We start from the raw sequence: 22,324 nt of genomic DNA on the forward strand, positions 1-22,324 counted from the left end.
CCTATTGTCCCTTTCTTTTGTTAGCACAAGCAAATTGCTAGTTTTTATGACATCCACACAAGAATGCTCTATGGTTCAAGGTACTGAAATGTAGTCTAGAACAAAAAAAAGAAAAACGACAAATGCAAAAATCCTTTCATTAGGGCAAATGAAACTCTACAGTAAAACCAGGGCTTTATTCAGTCCTCTAATACAAATGTAATGCAAAATAGCAAGACCAACTTGGTAACATTTTAAATAAATACATTTTTCAGGTACATTTGCCAGCCTGAGTTACTTCTGAGCCTACATTTTCAGCTGTTGGTCTATCTGTATGGTGACACTGTAATGGCTACAGCCCTGGAGTCCTCTCTTCTGAGAGGGCTTTCTGTGCAAAGATTCTGGACTACAGCCATAATATTGCTTAAAGATTATTGAAAACATTCACTGCTCTTTGTGTAAGAACAGCTAGCTGCACCTCAATTACTGTTTTGGATTGGATGAGGAGCACACTTTTGATGACAGTCTTCCCATTGACCCCATTTATTGCACTTCAGTTCAGGTGTTGAAGCACATGAAGGGGTTTTCTTTTGGATGAAACTGAACTAGACACACTCCAGCGCACTCCCATCATTAGTGGGTTTTCTGTCTGTAAGACCAGATTAGAGCTGGTCCAAAGTGAGACCCCGACACATACACTGTGTGGATGCTGGGTTACCAGAACCGTTTTGCTCTGCAGATGGGCTCCTGCTGGGCTAGACTACTCATCAGTGTGTACTTAGTATGTCTCATTAGACTCACATCCAAAGATAACGACATGTTCAGGAAATGATCTGCACAGGTAAGTGGGTTTGTTAATGTAAAGGGCTTTCATGGGCGTGTTTATGCACCTATTCAGTGCCTAAGGCATACATAAATCCAATTGCTATCTGTTGTATTACATGTTCTAGGTCTGTTAACAGAAATACAATGCAAGTCAAAGAGGCTACGGAAAAATGTGAAACAGCCCCCAGATCAGACAGTCAGCGAAGACAACGAAGGCCATGACATGAAACAAGTGACATCTACAACTAAAATATATAGGGTAAGAAAATTCTTGTAATAGTTCATACAGTAGTGGTGATGTTTGAGCTAAATGTGGCTAGTACAGTGAATATAGAGTACTTGCAAACTCTCTGGAGCTGTCTGTATTAATTAAAACTCCATCTCCCACCAACTCAAGGGAATACCTTGAGTATAGAAGTAGGTTTGATATTTTTAGTCAAAACTCAGTAAAGCATCCATAAAATCCATGAAGTATTTTTTCTGTGATACGTCAGGTATATATCACATACGGTGAGGTGCGATATTAAAGTTTGAGCATACCTAGTTTTTTGCTAAACATTTCCTTATTTCTAATAATAAACCACACAAACTCACACAGTTTAGAAGCATTATACACCTCTCTTCTGTACACTTCTACACAAATCTCAGTGACAAGCAAACCTCTTTTCTGCTTGGTCTCCAAGTGTGAGAAATAGATGTATAGCTTTTGCCTAAAGCAAGAGATGCTGGATCATTTCTATGACTGCATTTCATGATGGGCTTTTTTTTTGCCAGTATAGGAGAAAGTAGAATTTACCCCAGAACAGCAGAACCTTCTTGATTACATCATGGATTCATACAGTAAACAACAAATACCACAGGAGGTGTCAAAAAAACTAGTAAGTACATTGATGAATTCACTTTTGAGATGCAGATGATGAAGCTGAGGATTACACAGCAGAAAATATTTGTACTCAGCATAAGTAGGTGTAGTAAGTAGCAGAGCAAACTATGGGTAAAAGCTTACAGTTAAAACATGATGCAAGGGGGGCAGAATCTCTCCCATTCAGTCAACAGTTAGACCACATATTTGTTTATCAAACTTTAAGGCCAAGAAAAAGCTTTCAACTCTGGAAATACACTTTTATGCTCAAATCTAACCTTTGCTGATTGGAGCTTTGTTTTTCGCATTGTCAGCATAGGCAGTGATTTGAGTTTGACTTGCAGCCAAGCTTCCTTTCTATAAAGATGCCAGCCTGGAAGCTTGAAAATATTTCATTTTTTTGAACCCAGATTCCCAACATTTTCAAGGTTTGGATTTTTGTTTCATCCCCTCTTCTTTCCTTTTCCTCTCTACCTTCTAGAAATTCCATTTTCCCTTTAAGAGCTCTCAGTTTTCACAGTAGGATGGAAAAAGGTTGGGGAACAGGAAGAAGAGGGAAAAAGGGTTTAAAAGGAGATTTCTTTTTTTTTTTAAACAAAACTGTCATGTTCAATCTTAAAAAAACCACCAAACCAAAACAACTGTAGAAAATTACTTCCTAAGAAGTCATCAACTTTGAAAACTAAAAGGAAGACACTTGCAGGGGGAGGGTTGAATAACCCATAACTAACTTGTGGAACTTATTTCCATGGGAGGCAGTGGAGGTCAAAACCAAAAATATATTAAAAAAAGAAATAGACTGATTCATGGATAACAAGGCTTTTGGTTAAATGTTATGGTACACATAGAACTTCTAGCTCAGGAAGTGCCTAAATCATTGATTGCTAGATACGGCACTGAAAGTGAGACAGATATTCCAGAGGAAAGGACACTGTCTACTTCTTTTAATTCTTACGTCACCTTCCAAAATACCTGTTTTTGACAACCATTGGAGACAAATCACAGGGTTAGGTGAACCTCTTGCCTGATCCAGTCTAATAATTCTTGTATTTTATGCTCTCAAGTGTGAAGTGACAATGAATATTAACAGATTTTGTTTGGTTTGATTTTTAACAGTTACACGAGGAATTCAGTGCTGAAGGAAATTTTCTGATTTTAACAGAAATGGCTACCAGTCATGTGCAGGTTCTTGTGGAATTCACTAAAAAACTACCAGGTATATCCAGTGTGTTGGGGCAAATTTTGTTATTGCAAAGCTTACATGCCTTTCAGTTGCCATTTGGCGATTGTTGTGTATGTTTTGAAGACTATATAAAAATGCCTCCTCCTCTGACACATACGCATTCTTCAGACACTGTCTAAAGAAAAGGAGCTTTGTGCTCTGAGGAATAATACGTTGAATAATTCAAACTCTCCCACTCTGAGATGTGGCACTCTTTACCTACTGACAAACAAAACACTCAGAGAAGGGGTTGTGTCTCTAGAGAGATTTTACTTTCATATATCACTGCAATGCCAAATAGCCTGCCTCTAAATTACCACTAACACTTGCCAGACTCTGCTTCACTGGCTTTGCTGCCTTTCTAGCAAAGCCTCTAGGTCATGGCATCCACTGAATTGTGAGTCCTAAACAAGAACTTTCCCTAGTTGATGGCACCAATCGTTATGGTCCTTGCAGGGTGTGTTATGGACAAGCACTGAAAACCTGAGTTTGTCATTAGTATTTTTTTGACTCTCAAGTTGATGTTTCCTCAAGAGTGAACACTGGGCATGGTACAGGTTCCTTGTAAGACAAGTAATGCTTAGCTGTATGAAAACAGTATTTTCCTAGTATTCCCATGATATTGACCCTTTCTCTGTGTGTTACAGGCTTGCTTCAAAGCCTAGCACTGCAGTTGTAACCATATTTTTTTTATGCTAACTGGGATACTGGCTCGCAGGAAATGAATGGAGCACAAATTAAGCAAAGGGGTACAGCAATGTCAGCGGAAAGATGCTAACACTGCTCCTTAATGGAACAAAAGAAATAATTTCATTTGCTATAGGACTGTTATGGTTTAACTTCAGTCGGCAACTGGTGGGATGGGGAAGAGAATTGGAAGAGTAGAAGTGAGAAAAACTCGTGGGTTGAGATAAAAACAGTTTAATAATTGAAATAAAATAATAATAGCAATAATAATAATAATAATGTAGTAATAATAATGATAATAATAATAATAATACACAAAGCAAGTGATGCACAATGCAATTGCTCACCACCCGCCGACCGATGCCCAGCCAGTCCCCAACCAGTGGCCCCCCCCGGGCCAGCTTTCCCCAGTTTATGTACTGAGCATGATGTCACATGGTATGGAATGTCCCTTGGGCCAGTTTGGGTCAGCTGTCCTGGCTGTGCCCCCTCCCAGCTTCTTGTGCACCTCCAGCCTTCTCAGTTGGTAGAGCATGGGGAGCTGAAAAGTCCTTGACTGGTGTAAGCACTACTTAGCAGCAACTAAAACATCGGTGTGTTATCAACTTTGTTCTCATCCTAAATCCAAAAGACAGCACTGTACCAGCTACTAGGAAGGAAATTAATTCTATTCCTGCCAAAACCAGGACAGTGCCACTCTGGCTGAACGCAATCACTGCTCAAGCACAGGGTTATGCATGCACATCCACACCTAACAGGGAGTGAAGCTATGAGCTAGAAACTCGATGGTTGTTTCGTAACGGGGGAAAAAAAAACCCTACCAGACTTCTGCAATCCAGGTGGTCTTATACTGAGGAAAAGGCAAAGGGGTCTTAGTCAGAAGTACAGAAAAAGATCCAGGTCCTGCTGTTCAGTTTATGTTGAGAAAGACGAAGGGAGGAGCTTTGTAATTGAATAATCTGCTATTTTCAGTGTTGACTTAGAGTACATCCTGCAGGATTTATCACCTTTTTGTTTCATTCTCTACATTACCTTTTTCTGTGCTTCCCACAGAAGGGGGTGGGTACAAGGTAGGTACCTGCATTGGCAAGTATGAGGAGAGTTTCCCATGATCTTCAGCTCCCTGTTCTTCTTCAGAGGAGCAGCTCTGTATTCACACAAGTTACCAAATTCCTTCTGATTTCTTCAGTGAGTTTTAGAGTCCTTCCCTTCCAATGAGAGAAGCACATATTTAAAACACAGCAAGAAGCCTTTATGTAAAGTCGTATCTTAGTCCAAATGCAAGGTGAAATATTTAAAATTAGATGCTTCAAATGCTGATTTTTGCCATCAGAGCACAGGAAGAGCTGAAAGCAGCATGGCAGAGGGAGAGTTATATAGAGAGTTCTGGTGGAAACATGGCAGAAGATGTTAGGCAGTGCCATCAGGCTAGACAAAGTCTCCACTATTGGTTGTGCTACGCCACTAAATTTTGCTTATCATGTTCCTCTTAAAGTACCATGAACACTGAAACATAAGTCTAATTCTCAAACTTCAGTAAGAATAAAATCTGTGTCATTTTCTGGAATCTGGGTTTCAATTTCTGCAGCACTTGGCAACCCTACTGAGATCAGCATCAAGGTTACAGAGATGTGTGGCACCTCACGTGTAAGAACTTCAAGGCAGAAAGTAGCAGGGACTTTTCTGTTGGTGCCTTACTTCTCTCTAATGTCTCCCCAGGCTTCCAAACCCTTGATCATGAAGATCAGATCGCTTTGCTGAAGGGCTCCGCAGTAGAAGCCATGTTCCTCCGTTCAGCTGAGATCTTCAGTAGGAAACTTCCTACAGGACATACTGTCCTTTTAGAAGAAAGAATTCGCAATAGTGGTAAGTATCTTGTTTAACAAGGAAAAAACAAACCACACCATTGCACTTCTGTGTCAGTATTTTGCCCTTGAAAAGCTAGTAAAACTGTGTGCTAGCATTGAAACAGGTTTATCTGAATGTTGTTCTTTATATTAACTAGAACAAGTCTAACTCAGCCTTGAGTCTAAAGGTCATAAGGTAAAGGTTTATTTGTAAATACCTTGCAAGTATTATGAATGACGCTATATCAAATAAACCCAGTGCAAGTCTCAAATTACAAGCATTAAAGAATAATGAAGTACCACCATTTCAAATTATTCATATAAAATATCAATATTTATGCTTTCATATGCAATCACTATGAGAAAGAAAGAAAAAAAAAGATGTATGTTACTGGAGATGACTGTAGGGAAACACATATTCTTAGGGTCAATTTGGTAAAACTGAATCACACTGCACAAGGTGCATAGAAGAATTATAAACATGGCATATTCTCAGTATGTTTTCTGCTTCTTAAGGTCCACCAAACATTCAGTGGCTATGACAAATTCCACTGGTTCTAGAGATAAATGTTAATAATTACAAAAAGCCAAACAGGGCTGGATATTGTTTGTTCCTTAAAGCACAAAAAGTCATGTTTTGCACTGTTATGTATTCTTTGTGTTCCACTGATGCAATACTGAATGTTTTGCCCTTTTCCGTATTGACCAGCAAACTTTATCCATCCCTCAGCTACCTATCACTCAAAGTTCAAATGTAACAAAAATTCTGAATCAGAGGGTCTGTCTATAGTCAGAGAGAGTGCTTTGACACGGGCTTCTGGCCTTCCTTTTTAATGGTCAGAAGGAGAAGAGATAGGATAACATTTAACCTCAATACTAGTCATAGAAATGGGCTTGAACTCAGTTCTGAAACTCTTAAAATCAGTAATGTGAAGGTACTACTGATGAAAGCAAAATTAGGCGAATACTTATATATTTGAAACCCTGAAAAGAAGCTAGGAAACATGAGAATAACTCACTTGCTGAAGGTATGTATTTAGTTTGGCTTAGCACACTCAATTCTAGGTTTATATTTTGTAGTTTTTTATATTTCTTTCATTTTGATTTATTTTAAGAGGCTACTGTTTGTGGGACTGGAAACGGTGACTTTGAGAGTTATATAGATGGCTTCTGGTCCAGGTTCTGCAGCCAGAGAAGTATGCCAAGAAGGCCAGAGATATTTCCTGGAAACTGTAATGAGTTGTCATGGATCCAAATGTCTTCATTAAGAGATTTTTCTACTAGAATATAACCTAATTTTTTGATTAAAATAGGTCTTAGAGAAATGAATCCATATGAACACCTGATTACTGAAAGCTTCTGCTCCTCTAATCTATACAGTCAGTATCAACCTTCTTGTTCAAGGTGTCAACTGTTCATAAAAAGCAGAAGCAGGAAATACTTTGATCCAGAACACTACATAAGCTATTATGTCATATCAATATTTTTTTTTCTTGCTCATAATTTTAAAATATCCTGTTCATTCTCTGCAACTATTGAGTCCAGATGAGATGCAATATCACTTTTTTGCAAGCTAGTACTAGACTTAAAGATAGCATTTCATACTATAACATGACTAGCTGGAATATGACATTGTATCTGGAAGTAATATTATTTTCCTGTCATGAAATAGATTTTAAAAAATTACATTTTGTGTAGAGAAAAGTTCCAAGACAAGTAATGGTTTCAAATGTGGTATTACTTATTCCAAATGAAGATTTCCTGCAATTCTTTTTTTCTGGGGGGGGCAGGAAAGACTAAGGTAAATTAAAAATGAGTTCTGAATCAGAACAAAACCTGGGCTGAATAGTGTGCAAGAAATGGAACATGTGTGTGTGTGTGTACATACACATATATATGTCTTATTGCTCTTGGAAAAGGCTCTCAAAAATATTTTCCTTCAAGGCAGGATAAAGTTGGAGACATAAGAGGAAATACTGCTGCTAGAATTGTTCCCTTCCTATATTACAGGAGAATAATGTGTTATCCAGCTTACTTGCTGCTGGCTGTATTCCTTCCTTCCCTTACCAGCCAGAGTACAGGACAAAATACCCTTTTCCATGTATTTTATTTCTCCACTCTGTGCAAATTCAAGCCTACTTAAACACATTTTCCTTGGCTGCACTTAATGGGGCTGTGACAGCAAACAACAAAAGCAGCTTGTAAATCTTTGCATTTGTAGCAGTGTTAACTTAATTGCTGCTACCGATGCTATTTAACTGTTAGTGCTACTGCACAGACCCAGAAGTCACTCAAAATTTCCAGTCTCTCTCATTTTGGACTGACACTGCTGCATGTTAGAGCATATCTGTCAACCTGGCAATGTCCCTTGCATGAAAAAGCTTAGATGTGTTTTTTAAATGCCCCTCTGCCTATGTTTTCAGTACTGGTAACTGCCTGTCAGGTAGTGCTATCACTTCCTTTGCACCAAAAACGCAGGCAGATTGGTTTGTAAGAGGAAGGGTTTTTACTAGGTAGGTTTGACTCTCTCGTGCTTCCCAAGTGTATTTCTCAGTGTTCACTGAATTTTCATAGGAAACCTGTTTGTCCTCACAGAAGCTACCAGAGTTTTTTTGTTTTGACTTTAAGAGCTCGCATTGGTGCCATTTTTCTGCACGTTTTGTCTTAGTTTATGATAAATTCCAGAATTACACATTTAGGCAAATTGAATAATTTTTGGAAAATACCTACTACTGAAACATCTCATTTTTGTGGTTTACATCATGGTGATTTTCAGGTGTCCTGAGTTTAAACAAAATGAAAGGCAGGCATCCAAACCCTTCTGTTACCATTGCTTACAGATAGAGCTTTCAAAAATATTAAATATGCAGTTCACAGCCCTGCATGTCATAGGACTCAACACCAGGACTCTAGGTTGAATAATAGCCTGTACTAAATGTGCTATTAGGATAGAAACTTACGCAGCCTCTTCCAGCCTTAACCAGTAAGGACACATGCTACTAGAAACTGCAGCTGGCCATTATCATGTTATAGACTGGTCTAGGAGATAAAATGGCCAGAAGAGATTAAACCCAAGTCAAATAAAGAAGAAAACCCATGAGAATTACACATAAATTTGGAGATAGGGACTTTTTTTTTTTTTTGCATACATCTCACTGAAAAACAAGACTAAATGCAGCAAACTGAAACACCCTGCAAGTACAATAGAGAGCAGCAGAGGAAATGCAGCGATAGCTGAGTAAGAGTTTAGAAATTAAATTTATAGGTAATGAATGAAGAAGAAGAAGCATGATTATTCATGGCTCCTAGTGAGGTCCTAAACACTGTCAGGCCATCAGCCATAAATTATTGCTGCTAGTCAGAACTTCTGTCCCTATATTTTTAGGTGCAGACAATTGTCTGAATGTCACGTAAGTCCTATTGTCAAGCCTTGATGTCTGTATCCATAAAATCGGGGGTGGGGATCCTGCCTAAAAGTCACAAGCTGTCCAGACTTCTGTCACCTGCCACCATGTCCGCTTGGAAGCTGCTCTCATCTATTAATATTTATGCCTTCCCCAGTCTGATTGTACGGAACGGATTTTTTTTTTTTCCTGATAAAAAAGCCAGAGATCTGGTGGTGATGACCTTTGAGCATCAGCAGCCTTCGTTTTTATTCTCATGCTGATGAAGTGTATTTTTATTTCTCAGCTTGAGCATATTGCTCAAGTCCTGGTGCATCTCAGTGACTGCCTTTGTTTGTGCCCTTATGGTCTTTCTCCACAAGGTGTTATGGAAATTCTTTCATTAGCTGCTCCTAAGACCGAAATCCTCTCCTACTTACTCTAATATTGAGACTTAATGAGAAATACAGACGTTTTATTTAATGTTAATGAGAGCTTGTGCCACTTACTCATCTTATTTGATGCTTCACTACGCATACACCAGGTTGTGACTGATTGATTCATTCTGTGAAAGGCTGACATCCTAGTAATTTAATGCTTACTTTCTTTCTGTTATTTTGAAAGCAAACTCTCCCCATTATCTAGCAGTACAATATTTTTAAAAACAGTGCTGAAATACTGAATGTTTTCTCAGTGAGCATTTATAGCTTGTTTTCATAAGGACAGCTGCTTTCAGCAGTCATGAAGAGCCATAGATTTTTATTTCATCATTTTATTCTACAGAGCAGTTCTACTAATTTCAGTATCAGGGAATAAGATACTATCTGATATGGACAGAAATGGAAGAATCTGCACCCAAATTTTCAGTTGGCAGCAGGACACCTGACATTGTGACATATACTGTTTTCTTCCTGGATGGGTTACAGGTGCTGAAGTACGGTGAGATCCAAGGAAAAAAAGAAATAGCCACAATTTCAAAGCACTGGCAAGAGGCCACCTTTTGCCCTTGAATGCAGGATACAAAGTTCCCATTGATTTGGACAAGAGCCTCCTGCAACCAAGGGCAAAATTTGGCACCAGAACAATGGATACCTAGTCACTTCCGCTGCCTTTGGCTTTTATTATTTGATTATTAGTACTGAGTAACAGTGGTGCTTCAAAACCCCATTGTGCTGGGGTTTGTGCAGAGAAACAAAATGAAATTATCTTCACAGCTGAGTCCAAATAATCTAAATCTAAGAGAGAGCAACCTGGCCACTATCTAGCCCCTTGTTTCTAAACATACCTGCAAATCATAGGTGTCTAACCCTCCAAATGGTCATATGCATCCACACGGAAGGAGACACTTACCATCCTGTGACTCGACCCAAAACTGGCACGCTGCCCAAAATATTTAGAAATTAAGACCACTTTAAATTACAGAGTATAAGAAAGAGCTTTTCTGCTCGTACGCAGTACTGCACAATCTACCACGCTGAGTTAGCCAGTGCCATGCTCCTGAATTACAAATAAAATCGATAAAAGTGTTTAAATCGTATCTGTAGAGTTAATTTATAGCCATGAAAACAAGAACAGATGTCAGAGGACCCAACCTCTTTTCTTCTGCATAAGTGTGCCTCTCCAGGCCAAAAACTTATTTAAATAGACTCAACCTATGAAGACTAGCTCAAGGCAGTGCAGATGCTGCTGCTGTGTGCCAGACCGCACTTCCCTCCTGACTGCAGGCACTCAGGCCACTGCCAAAGGATGGTATGTGGCAATGTCATTTGCATCCTCCTTGCAGGTTTGGTTTGTTTGTTGTTGTTTTTGGGGGGTTTTTTAACTAAGGTTTCTTTGCTTGCTATGATGGCTTCACAGTGGTCCTATTGATTGCTTTTGAGAAGATGGGTTTTTGCTATTCTGACTGTGAGTTCTCCTTGGCACATGCTAACCTCTCATTTAAGTTGGCCATTTAACCTCTACAAGATGATGATAGAGGAGAGGTCACATGAACATGCTCTGGTGTATCTTCTCTACTGGCTAGATTTTCCCCTTTTTGTCTCTCAGCATCAACACGGTGAATTTGGTCAGTGTTTAAAGGGCCACTGGTGCATTTGAACAGGTTAGAAGGCAGAGCTCATAAGCAGCACGGAAAGCAGTTCCGGTAGATGAAACACTGTGAAAGATAAGATATAATTTTGCAAGTAATTAATATATTTTATTTTCATAAAACAGCTACTAATATACCCTTGGTTTAATATTCACTGGCACCTCCATGTTTATCAAGGAAAAAAGATCTCTTTATCCATATTAATCACACAATGCTAGTTACTGTTAATTAGTACTTACTCTCAAGCTTTCCTCTTGCAATAGATTAATCTATTCAGTTTTAATCAACAGCCAAAACAGAAGAGAGAATACTGGTCTCAAAAAGCTGGCAATAATGACTCGGTATCACAGTAAAAACTTCTATTCCAGGATTATGTTAACCAGATAATTATTTATGGCCTGAAACTGCAAACTTTATGAAAGCAACAGTCATCTTACCTTCAGAGAGAAATCATAGGAAGAAAACCCTAAAAAAGGCAAGGTCTAAAGCAATGCTGTGTCTTAAGCTACAGATAGGAATGAAATTGTGCAAGAAGTAAGGGGTGCTGAATGAATAATGCTTATGGGTTTAAATCTGCTCCAGTCTAATGCCACAAGGCTGTAAGTCAGTAAAGCCAGTATTTCCCGTTGGCTATCCCGGGGTTTACAGCCATCCATCCATTAACATAGCGAAATCAATCAAATGAATTGCGGTATCTTCTGCAGATTATAGAATTGGGCTGGTGGTTAGGTAGAAATCTGTGTAGTTCAGAATGATGCACAATGAAACACAAAGGAGGGGCATGTTCTTATTGCCGTAATGCTGCATGAAACAAAACTTTTGAAACCTTTTTGGAAAAAAGTTAAGAAGGAGGCACCATTAACACTGCCCAGGAAGCTCTGCCTATCTGATGCAGTACTGTGCAGTGCTCTTCTCTGATCTAAATAAAGAGAGCTAGACGGAGCTAATTTTTCAGTTCTCACCGAGGCCAGAAATACATTTTAACTTTACCTATTGGATTTTTTTCACTTTTGGAGTATGATTTGTTACAATGACATTTGAAAAGTCATATAATTCGTTTCTCCTCTAGCCTTTCCAGTTACGAGCACCAAATTGCCTTTAATTCCTTTTCTGATAACCTGAATTGAAGTGACAACATCTTGTACAGTAGATACGAAAAAAAAAGCAAGAACTATAAACATCTGTTTCCTGCTTTTTTTGCTTTCTGGTGGAGTTTATTAAATCCAAACTGAAGCGTTTCAATCCCGTTAGAAAACAGCCCCCTCTTGTGATGGAACAGCGGTTTGTGTAACGTGCATACAGGATGATGAAATAACAAGGAAACTCCAGTACAGATGGGATGAGGGCAAAACTAGTAACCAAGAAAAAATTCCATTATCCTAGTCTCAAAATTGCTTATTTTGCATGTTTCATTCATAATTGTCTTGTGACCTATATCTATTTAAAGATTTCAAAGTTCTGTTCTCTTCAGTGAAAGCAGTAAATCAGTTGCATTGCTGAAACATCCCTTTTTACTTGCTTTCACCTCTTCTGTTTATTTCTCTGTTTGGAGTACAGTAGTGCAGAGAAGCTCTCTGCCGTAATTTCATTTGCTTCCACATCCATATTCATTTTTTGCTTCACCCATCCATGCTTTAGTTTCTAAATGTCAGATTATAAGCTTTCTGGGGCAAGGATTGTTTTACTGCGTGCTTATACAGGGCCTGGACCAGTGAGGACCTGAATTAGTTACTCCACACCCTGTTCACCAGCATCACTTTCATCCCACTTCTGCTATATTGACAGTAGGACTTGAGGAGCTTTGTGGTCAGCAAAACAATGAATTCATACAGCCGAAAACTAACCTGACCCCAAAAAAGAGAGAGAAAAAATCAAATTATGGATATGAGAAACAAATGACGGGAGTCTTAGTCACAGCCCACTTCCTCCCATTTCCTGTCTGCTGCCAAGACAATCGTGCCCAGCGGCGTGATACCTTGCACAGAGACTTCTAAAAATATCCAGTTTGTCTTGGACTTTTTTCATGTCATTGCTGAGCTATTCACTTCCACGAAAGAAATTTGTTTGCTCTGCTTTAGGGCTGAGCTAGACTTATTTTTTTTTCCTGTTTCTAGATTCATGCGAACTTTAAGGTTTTGGTGTGTCATATGTATGTGTTCCTTACATATGTCATATTGTAAGGAACTTTGGCATTTAAAACTGCCTGAGAGAGACACAGGCGGTTCCCCAAAAGTTAGCAATAACAAGTGTTCAAAATTTTAGTTAACGCTGATGACTAACGACATAAACCTCACAGAACATTAGATGCTATGACTATTGTTTGCTCTGTATAAAGCTCCAGCTGTGTTACTAACTTCCACAGGATGAGCTGACTCGCATCATATTTATCTGCTTAATTGACTTAGACTCTTCTCGATAGTGTTGAACTTGTTACAAAAATGAGATTTGTGGCTTGTAATCTGAAGTGAACATAGGTTGCTCATGTCACATGTTTAAACACATCATTCAGCCACAAAATAAACCATACTCTGCAAGACCGTACTTTCACTCTGTTGGGACACATGACTATTCCACTGAGTGAAGTAAGTTCTCACTGTCACAGCAAAATGTGACTTGTTCGTAGTTAAGTCAAGTGACTTCATGTTTCCATTCTTTGAGTTTCATTTTGAGTTTCCCCTATTGGAGGCACTCCAAACCTTACCAGTCCTGGACTTCAGCTTCGTGATGTATACAACACTCAAAATCACATTATTTCATGCGGTTTCCACACCAAGTTATAAAGTCTTCTCCCAGAACAGCTCAAAATTAAGAGTAAAATGTCAAGAAATCCTATGGCCCTCGTCTGTGGGAACAGAGGAGGTTTCCATCCTTCCAGCCAAGGAAGATCAAAAGGAAGAACCACTGGTTCAGATCTTCATACCTCATCAGTGCCACCGCTTCAGAGTTGCAAGCAGCCGTTGTAAACAGTCTAGTGGCTGCTCTGAGTAACTCGCACACCAGTTTAAAAAAAAATAAAAAATTGATGTCACAGGACCTACTTCTCTTTTACACCAAAAAGCAGAATGAAGTACATCTGTAATTTAAGGCTAAGTAAGAACATTGTGATCTGATGACAAAGTCAGTAAGAGGAAGCCCAGTCATCATGCCTCAGTTCAGTAACCCCAAAGGGTTTCGCTGATGGCGAGAGAATCACATGATCCCACCTTTAAACTGGGCTGGATTTTAATTATTTATGGCTCTGTACTTTATAATACACTAGTTTATGCTTTAAGGTAGTAGTAGTTGCAAGCAAGTTGATCTTGGACTACAGATAATCCTAGACCTAGCTAAAGTTTCAGGCTACATAAAAGGAGCAATTAAGACTCTTTATGGAGACAACTGAAGCAACTGCCCAAGGCAGTTAGCTGTAGAGTACAGTTGGGCTAGAATTAAACCATACACCCTGAGAGGTTTCCATATAACTCATGTAAAGATAGGGAATATGGGGACTGTGCATACTGGAAACAGAACACAGTTAGAGTATCAGCAGACAGCGAGAAAAACATGCATGAGACTTGTCCTGAAGAGCTAGATGGACAAACCTGTAGAGGAAAAGGAATTGCCTGAAAGAAAGCCTTTGAAACCATGCAAAAAGAAATTGTCAGCGCTTGCCTGTTTCTACTCTGATCTGGAAAACAAGGATGTGCTTGCACTTTTTTAACTAATTGTCTTGCATCAGGCCTGATTTGTGTAGTAAATTTCTCCCACCAAGACAGTCAAGGCTTCAAATACTAAATAATTGCTCTGTGGCAATAAACCAGATTATTTCCATAATTAAAAAATACCATAACTTTTTTTTTCTCTCACAGGTATCTCAGATGAATTCATAACTCCCATGTTTAATTTTTATAAAAGCATTGGAGAGCTGAAGATGACACAGGAAGAATATGCACTGCTCACAGCCATAGTTATCCTGTCTCCAGGTAACTTCTAATTCAGAATTAAATATTAGTGGTTTTGGACAGAAAGCATGAGAAGTGTGACCTGAGACTTGTAAAAACTTACATTCGACATAGAGTAAATGAGCGTATATGCTTATTCAATATATTCAGCTGTTAAACCAGAATACAAGCACACAAGTTCAAACTCCAAATGTCCTGCTATACCATCTGGTTTTGCACACGAGGAAAAAAGTGCCTAAATACCCTGCCTAAAAAAATTACTGGTATCTCTTCACTGCTTAGTACGACAGGCTTCTTCCTTCAGAAAATCCCAGATGTGGTTACATGCACATCACTACAGATCATTGTGGAATGTCACATTTTTCAGAGGGAAAGTGGGAAACCCTGTAACTTAGAATAGAGAATGGCCAATGAAGGTCTTCAGCCTGTATTGAACAAACACCAGCTGGCAAGAGCAGAAGGACGGTAGCAAGTTTCCCTCTTGACTATAAAGTGTTGGAAACTGACCTTTCAGAAGTATCGGCATAACAGTTTCAGCCCTGATTACAAGCTTTGCTGTAAAAACTAATTCTTTGATAACACAAAACAAACCAGCTCTACCTACAACATATGGAGAAATTGTATAGTGCCTCAAACTGACTATCATAGGAGTAGGAGAAGAGAAGCCTGATGCTTCAGGACAAACAATGCTTCAAAAGACAAACACTGAGGTTTCCAAATCAGGTTTCATGGACGATGGGAAGGTGAAGCAGTTGCACGGCTCTTTGAGCCAGTGCGGCTCAGGAAATTCTTTTTACACCAAAAATTTCTGTGACAAAAAACCCCATCCTCCTCTTTTCCTCCCTCTCCAAATACTCGAACACATGCTTCCATACGAACAAAATAAAAAGACAAGTATTTTCTAACAAGGAATTTTCATCTGAGGATGAAGATGTCTGATTTCTCCCTGGGGACCTGTATGCACACTCTTCGCTACTGGTCAGACTCCCTGGTTGTACTACACCTCCAAGAACTTACGCTGTGCTGCTCAGTTGTTGCAATGCATCGCAGGACGTACTCAGGTGCAGAACCGCACTGGGAGATGATGATACAACCCCAGAGAAACATTTCTGAGTTAAAACTCTTCAGTTTTTGAAAAAGTTGAAAGTTTTCCCTAGCTAGAAGTGGGAAGCTTACATGAAAACCCCGAACCAAAAATACAATGTTAAAGCACTTTTATTCCCTCTCAATTTGAAAAGAAATATTATTGGCAGGTGTGAACATCAGTGCCCAGTGTAACTATTTGAATATCTTGATATTAATTTACCAGTGTAAATATTTACATTGTATCAGAGCATATATTTGCTAATTACTTCTTTTCTTTTAAAACCATAACCAGATCGACAATACATAAAGGACAGAGAGTCTGTGGAAAGGCTTCAAGAACCCCTGCTGGATATTCTACAAAAATTCTGCAAACTTCACCACCCAGATAACCCTCAACACTTTGCATGTCTTCTGGGCCGTCTTACAGAATTACGGACATTTAACCATCATCACGCAGAGATGCTGATGTCATGGAGAGTGAATGATCACAAATTCACACCTCTTCTCTGTGAGATCTGGGATGTGCAGTGATGGATACTTTTTATTTTATTTTCAGAAAAATATCTTTTTAAAGGACCACATAGCATTTATTTTCATAGAAAAATATCCCACAGTACATTAAATTTTCTTTACTGCATTTTTGTAGGAACATGCCATGGATTCGTAAGTAATTTTGTTCACTATACACAGAATATTGTATAGCTATCAGATTTTCACACGTGAGTATAATTTGCTCTGTATTTATATTCTCTGATCAGAAAGAGTCCACCAGCTCCTCAGAGGAACCCTGTTAATTCCTGCTGCAGTTAAGCTGATTGCACTTACAGTTCCTCTTGACAAACGGGGAAATGCAGGTTTCCATTCATATTTTTTCATTGCAGTGTTTTTGTGCTTGGTCCCCATTAAAGAATATATTCCAGATATTTACAGTAATAAACCAGCTGAAATGATTAATGCTATAGTCATTTGCTGTTCAACTGTGAAATGTGTTCACGTAAGATGTACAAGCTCTTTATTTCTTCGGAAGATGAAAAATTATGTAATGGAGAAAAGCCACAGACACAAAGAACCCTTTTCATTATCTAAACATGTAACTTCATTTGCATTATTATTTCAAAGTAAAAATTATACAGTATCTATACTTTGTGAAAGTGCATCACAGGTTGTTTTACTTTGCAACTTCTGATGGTTGGTGCTTAGCGGCTCGGAAAAATACCATCGGCAACATCCCCAGAACAAGGTAAGCGTGTTCGCACGCTGGGGGAGGCGGTGCGGGCTCCCTGGTGGGGCTGCAGGCTGGCCGGCTCTGCTCCGAGCAGCGCGAAACCGGACAGCCGGGACAGCGACGCGCCGACCGCGCTGCCCTCCAAACCGCGGCCCCGCGCCGCCGGCAGCGCGAGAAAGGCGCTGGGCGCAGAAACAGCTCTGCGCCCCGCTGCAAAAAGGCCTCTTCGGCTGTAAACGCCTCCACGGGCAGGCACTTCCCCCCGACCGCCGCGCACCCGGCACCCTGCTCCCGCCGCCCGTGACCAAACCCGCCACCGCCGCCCCAGGGAAGCAGAACTGCTTTTGAAACGCGGTCGGTGGCGCAGCAAGGAGGGGGCGGCGAGGCCCGTGCTTTCACGACAGCCGAAGCGGCCGGTGGGCGGGAGGGCCATCTGCCGCAGCGCCCGAGCGAGCAGCCCCCTGGCCGTGCCGTCGCAGCGGGTGGGACGCTGAGGCCTGACCGCGGAGGCGTGACGGGGGGGGGGGCCGGCTGCCAGCGGGGGCCGTGACCCTGCGCCCTGCACCGCCTCGAAGGCCGCGTCCCTGGGGGAGGACGGAGGGGCGGCTCCGCTACGCAGCGCCCTCACCCAGACCGGCGGGGGCTCCGGTGCGGACCCCGGGCTGCCCCCTGGTAAATCGGGTATGGCGGAGAGCCGCGAGGGGGCGGCTGGGCGCCAGGAGCCGCCCCGGGGGCTGAGGGCCAGGCGGCGCCGCGGCCTCGGGCCAGGTGCGGCGGGCACGGCCCCACCCGCCGGGCACGGCCCCACCCGCCGGGCCCGGCCCGGCCCGGCCCCGCCCCGCGGGCGCTGATTGGCCCTTTCGAACGGAGCGGCCGGCGCGAGGTGGGCGGGGGCGCCCTGGTGCGCGGCGCGGGGGGAGCGTGGCGCGGCGCGGCGCGGCGGCAGCTGCCGGTGAGTACCGCGGTGCGCGGCCCGGCTTCGCCCCGCCGGCACGGGGCCGGGGAGCAGCGGCAGCGGCAGCGGCGGTGCGCGGCTCCCCCCGCACCGGGGTGTGGCCAGGGGGTGGTGGTACTCCGGACCCGGCCCGCGGGGAAGGTGAGGGGCGCCCGAACGGCGGCGGGTCCGTCCCCCCATGGGCACCGGGGCGATGCTGCGGATTCCCGCTTGCGGCGGTGTATCGGGCGCGCAGCTCCGTAGCGGTGGCGCTCGGTCAGTTACGCCTAGCTATAGGGGCAGCGCTGAAAACGTTGAGCATCGCACGTCACGGGGAGCCCCGTGCAGCGGGGACGGAGCCCGGTATTGGGCTAAGCCTGTTACCGGGATAGGCTCGGTCACCCTTCCAGAGGCAGCAGCTCCCACCCGGCCGAGGTAGCCTCACTGCCATCGATGTTGGATGTGAAGTGCCGTGAAACTTACCCTGGGGAAGGGAGAGGGGAGAGTTTTTGCATAACACCCTTCAAACCAGTCTCTCCTGTGCCTCACGCAAGTGTTTGAGGATGCGGTGCTGTTTTTGTGGGAAATTTGCCCTAGTGCTCTTGGCTAAAATACTCGTTCATATTGCTTACTAAGCTGAAAAATGTCTGGCTCTTTTCTTTGCCCCAAAGCTGGCTGTATTCCAGGGATGCTGTGTGTCACCTTTGGCATGGTATCAGATCAAGACATGGGAAAAAGTACGTGTATAGCTTTAGGACCTATAAGGCATAGCTGGCCTGTGTTTGTAATTCTAAATGTACTGGGTGGATCTTTCATAATAAGACAGGATTTTATATTTAAGTCATAATAAATGCCTCCTGACTATGGCCAGGCAGCAGTGCTCTCCTCAGTGTTGCTTTGCTGGAAGAAGTGTGGGGTGGAAACGGGAGGGGGAGAAGGGTTTGTTTGTGAACGTGAGCAAGTGGCAGGGGTAGCGTGTCTTGTGTTAACCGGCCTCTCCCCAAACTGGATGCTCTTGTGGTAAAGCAGCCGTCTGCACGTCTCCTGCGGAGATGCCAGCTGTTGAGAGGGAGTGTTCCTCCCTGATTTCAAGTGGGTTTCTCTGCCCTGACAGGTGAATCCAGGGCCTCTGCCACCCTTTGGATGGGGAGAGCAGGCTCACTGCTGCGTGCTGTGTGCGCTGTCACCAAAAGGTGCAGAGAGGCAGTCCCTGAGTAGAGCAGTCAGCGTGCCTTAATGTAAGGAGTTGGTTGCCACCTTAAAGCCCTTCACCTTGGACCGACTAGTCTGGTTCTTTCTCTTTTGTGCCTCTGAGGCCTCCCCAGGGAAGCAGAGCTCCTGCTGACTCAGTAATGCAACAAAAGGGCTCTGTAATTGCTGTAGTGACGGAGAGAGTAGCGCTCCATGGATGTCTCTTGTTGTGCCTACCTCTTTTCTTCTGCATGTTAGGTTACGTGTACCAAAAAAAAATCTTGACTATCCTGTAGGAGGTTTCAACAGATACTGACTTGACAGCTTCTTTGGTTTCAGAGTGTTTAAAAACGTGGGTTTCAGTAGGTACTGTCAAGACTAATCTACAGTTTCCAGCTGCTCTGGGTAGTCTGTTGTGACTGCCTTTGGGTTTTGATGGAATAGAAGATAATGTGTGATATATCTTAAATATAGGGGGAAGATGTAAAAGTGTTTCTACTGAAGGGTTGTTTTTTAATGAGTCTGTGAATCCCTTTAGGTTCCACTTAAGCTAGGTCAATGGCTGCTTCGTCTATGTTTTAGGTATCTGTGGAGTTGTGGATTATTTTTTTTTGTTTCTTTGTAAACTGTGCAGTCAAGTAAAATGGGACTTGGACTTGGTTCATCTTGTGCTACAGAACGGCTTGTAATTAGTGTAGCGTGTCTTGCTGGTTGGGCCCCGGTGAATGATCTATATAACCTGATAGCCTGCTTAGTATCAGTTGTATCTTGTGTAGCATCTAAGAGCATGTGTTTAGCACCCTAAAGTATTTGCGTAAAGTGCTTTAGTATTTGCTGACTTTACTGTTTCTCAGATTGCCTAGGGGCAAAGTGGTGGGCATCTCTGGAGAGCAGAAGCAGACTACAGTCTTGCAAGGCTGTCCTGTGCAGGTCATGTCCGGGATATGTCTGCACCCCCTTTCCTGAGAAATGCCTGTCCCTATGCCACGTGTCAGAAGATAGGTACTTTTTTTCTCACCTCTCCTGATGTTGATCCATAGCTCTAGTCCTTTATTGGAGGTTTGGCAGTCGGCCAGCCGACAGCAGCTCCTGCCTTCCCCACTATATCATTTGGGGCTGACTGCCCGTCTCACAGTAAATCAGTGTCGCTGTATTGATCCAGCCATAAGGTGCTACTAAGCAGCCTTTCTCTTCTCCCATCTCACGGAGCCTGTTGGCAGCAGAAGCGCCAGCAGAAATGAGGTGTTTTCTGGGAGTGGTGCTGAGGGTCAGGGACCTCTACATTTGTTGAGCTTGGAGCTGGGCTGGTTGCGTCCCTGGTTGGGAAGCGCTTACAAGTTTCTCCTGCTTCCCCTGTTTTAAGGGTGAAGCAGGTAGAGAGCCCTCCTAGGTACCTTGGGGATATCAGCTGGCCTGGAGATGGGAATGGCATGGCCTGAGGCTATACCTGGGACGTGATATAGTACATTTTCATTCTGGGGTCTTTTCTTTCACAGCTGTGAGCCCTGAGAACCAAATGCCTGTTGAATGAAGGTGAGTTGAAAAAACTGATATGCATAGAAACTGATGCAGTTCTAGCTTGGAGCTGACTGAATTGAATACCAAATACTTGATTCATTCATTATGTACAACTTTTTGATGCAGAGAACCCAACTGGTTTTAGAAGGAGTCGGATTTGGTTATGACTCTACCTGGTACTGCAGTATTTGCCTCACCACGGCACCTTTGCAGGCTGGCTACTTGAACGTGACAGACTTCTGGGTCTTCTCATCCCATGCCTCTCCTTGTAAGTGATAAGTCTACGTTAATCTGTATTCTCTGCTATCTCAGAGCTGGACTGTTTGGGATCTGAAAATGGGTAATTGTTTATATTATATTAATTTTAATATATTAATTTTTCAACTCAAAATTCGTGCAGGGTAGTCTGTATCATCAGAGGGTTTTTGTTTTCAGATGCTTTGATAATAAGTGAAGCTGTTTGACTTTCTAGAGAGCCCTTTAGCATATGGGCTTACAAAATAACTTGTTTTAGAAGAGCAGGCCCTTGAAGTTCAAGTGCCACAATTTTCCTCAATCTCCTCTTTTTGTTTTTTATTTTTCCTTTTTCTTATGACTAGTTTTTGTTAGGCATGCCACAAAACTGCAGATGCTGAGCATTCTTGTGATAGCTGCTGTGTGAATATTTTGCTTTGTTCGTGTTCTGAGTGCTCCCTGTGAATTAGGCTGCCTTTTGTTTTCCCTTGGCAGGCAGTATGCTAGAGCTCTTGTTAGCCTATATGGAGCTCCTTATTTTAATGAGACCAACTTCTCTACTGGCTGTTCTGCTGTTGTTTTATTTATTTTTTTTGATCAATGAAGCCTCTTACTGCGACTCTCTCGGGACAATAGCTTTCTTATGCTAAAGGAAAATGTATTCCCCTGGACAAAGCTGTGGGAAGCATAACATGCTCATTAGTAATGCTTGGTATATACACTGCCCTTCCCTTGTTCATTCATAGAAAGAAAAATGACATCAAGGAGAGGATGTCTTTTTTTTTTTTCTTTTTTTTTCCCCCCTACAAATAAAAGGAGGGGGAAGGATATCACTTGAAGTGTCTCTAATGAGGTTTGAGAAGTGCTAACAGTCCTGATACAAGGAAGTGGCTTCAGTCTGAAAACAAACTGGTTGCTCGTTTGCTGGTCATAGAGGTAAGTTGTTTGAAATGCCTGACGTGTGGTCCTATATAGCGTGTGAGGTTCAAGGCAGTGGGAGGGAAAAATGGGGAGGAAATGGCACCATTCTGCTTTCTGGGTAAGAGGAAGGGGGAGAATTTTTATGAGAATTGGGTCTTCTGTAATGGGCTGTTTGGCCTTTTGCCGTAGGAAGGTGAGGTTGTACAACAGATGGGGGAGAAGAATACTGTCTATGTATAAAACTTAAACATCTGGGACAGGAGAGGGGAGTTTTTCATTTTTAAAGGAAAACAGATGAGTTAATTGTCTCTGTCTGCAGTCTGGTTTCCAGCCTAATCAGTAAGATGAAGTTTTATTGCAGCTATTAAGTAATGGAGCAA

At 42.1% G+C, this 22,324-nt stretch overlaps 1 protein-coding gene across 4 annotated transcripts in view; it reads left to right on the forward strand.

Moving 5' to 3' along the window:
• The window catches only part of NR1H4 (nuclear receptor subfamily 1 group H member 4), a 42,296-nt gene extending 25,236 nt beyond the window's left edge, over positions 1-17,060 (forward strand). For 3 of the 4 annotated variants that reach the window (XM_076335422.1, XM_076335428.1, XM_076335441.1), the window contains 6 exons: positions 930-1,063; positions 1,584-1,682; positions 2,783-2,882; positions 5,295-5,441; positions 14,743-14,856; positions 16,214-17,060. In XM_076335422.1, coding sequence (XP_076191537.1) covers positions 930-1,063; positions 1,584-1,682; positions 2,783-2,882; positions 5,295-5,441; positions 14,743-14,856; positions 16,214-16,452 — 833 coding nt within the window. In that variant the 3' untranslated portion in view covers positions 16,453-17,060. The remainder of the gene's footprint in view (positions 1-929; positions 1,064-1,583; positions 1,683-2,782; positions 2,883-5,294; positions 5,442-14,742; positions 14,857-16,213) is intronic. The other variant, XM_076335434.1, reaches the window with a different exon arrangement.
• The last annotated feature ends 5,264 nt before the right edge of the window (positions 17,061-22,324 follow it).

The sequence above is a fragment of the Aptenodytes patagonicus genome, chromosome 1 (assembly GCF_965638725.1).
Source record: "Aptenodytes patagonicus chromosome 1, bAptPat1.pri.cur, whole genome shotgun sequence".
NCBI classification, from domain to species: domain Eukaryota; kingdom Metazoa; phylum Chordata; class Aves; order Sphenisciformes; family Spheniscidae; genus Aptenodytes; species Aptenodytes patagonicus.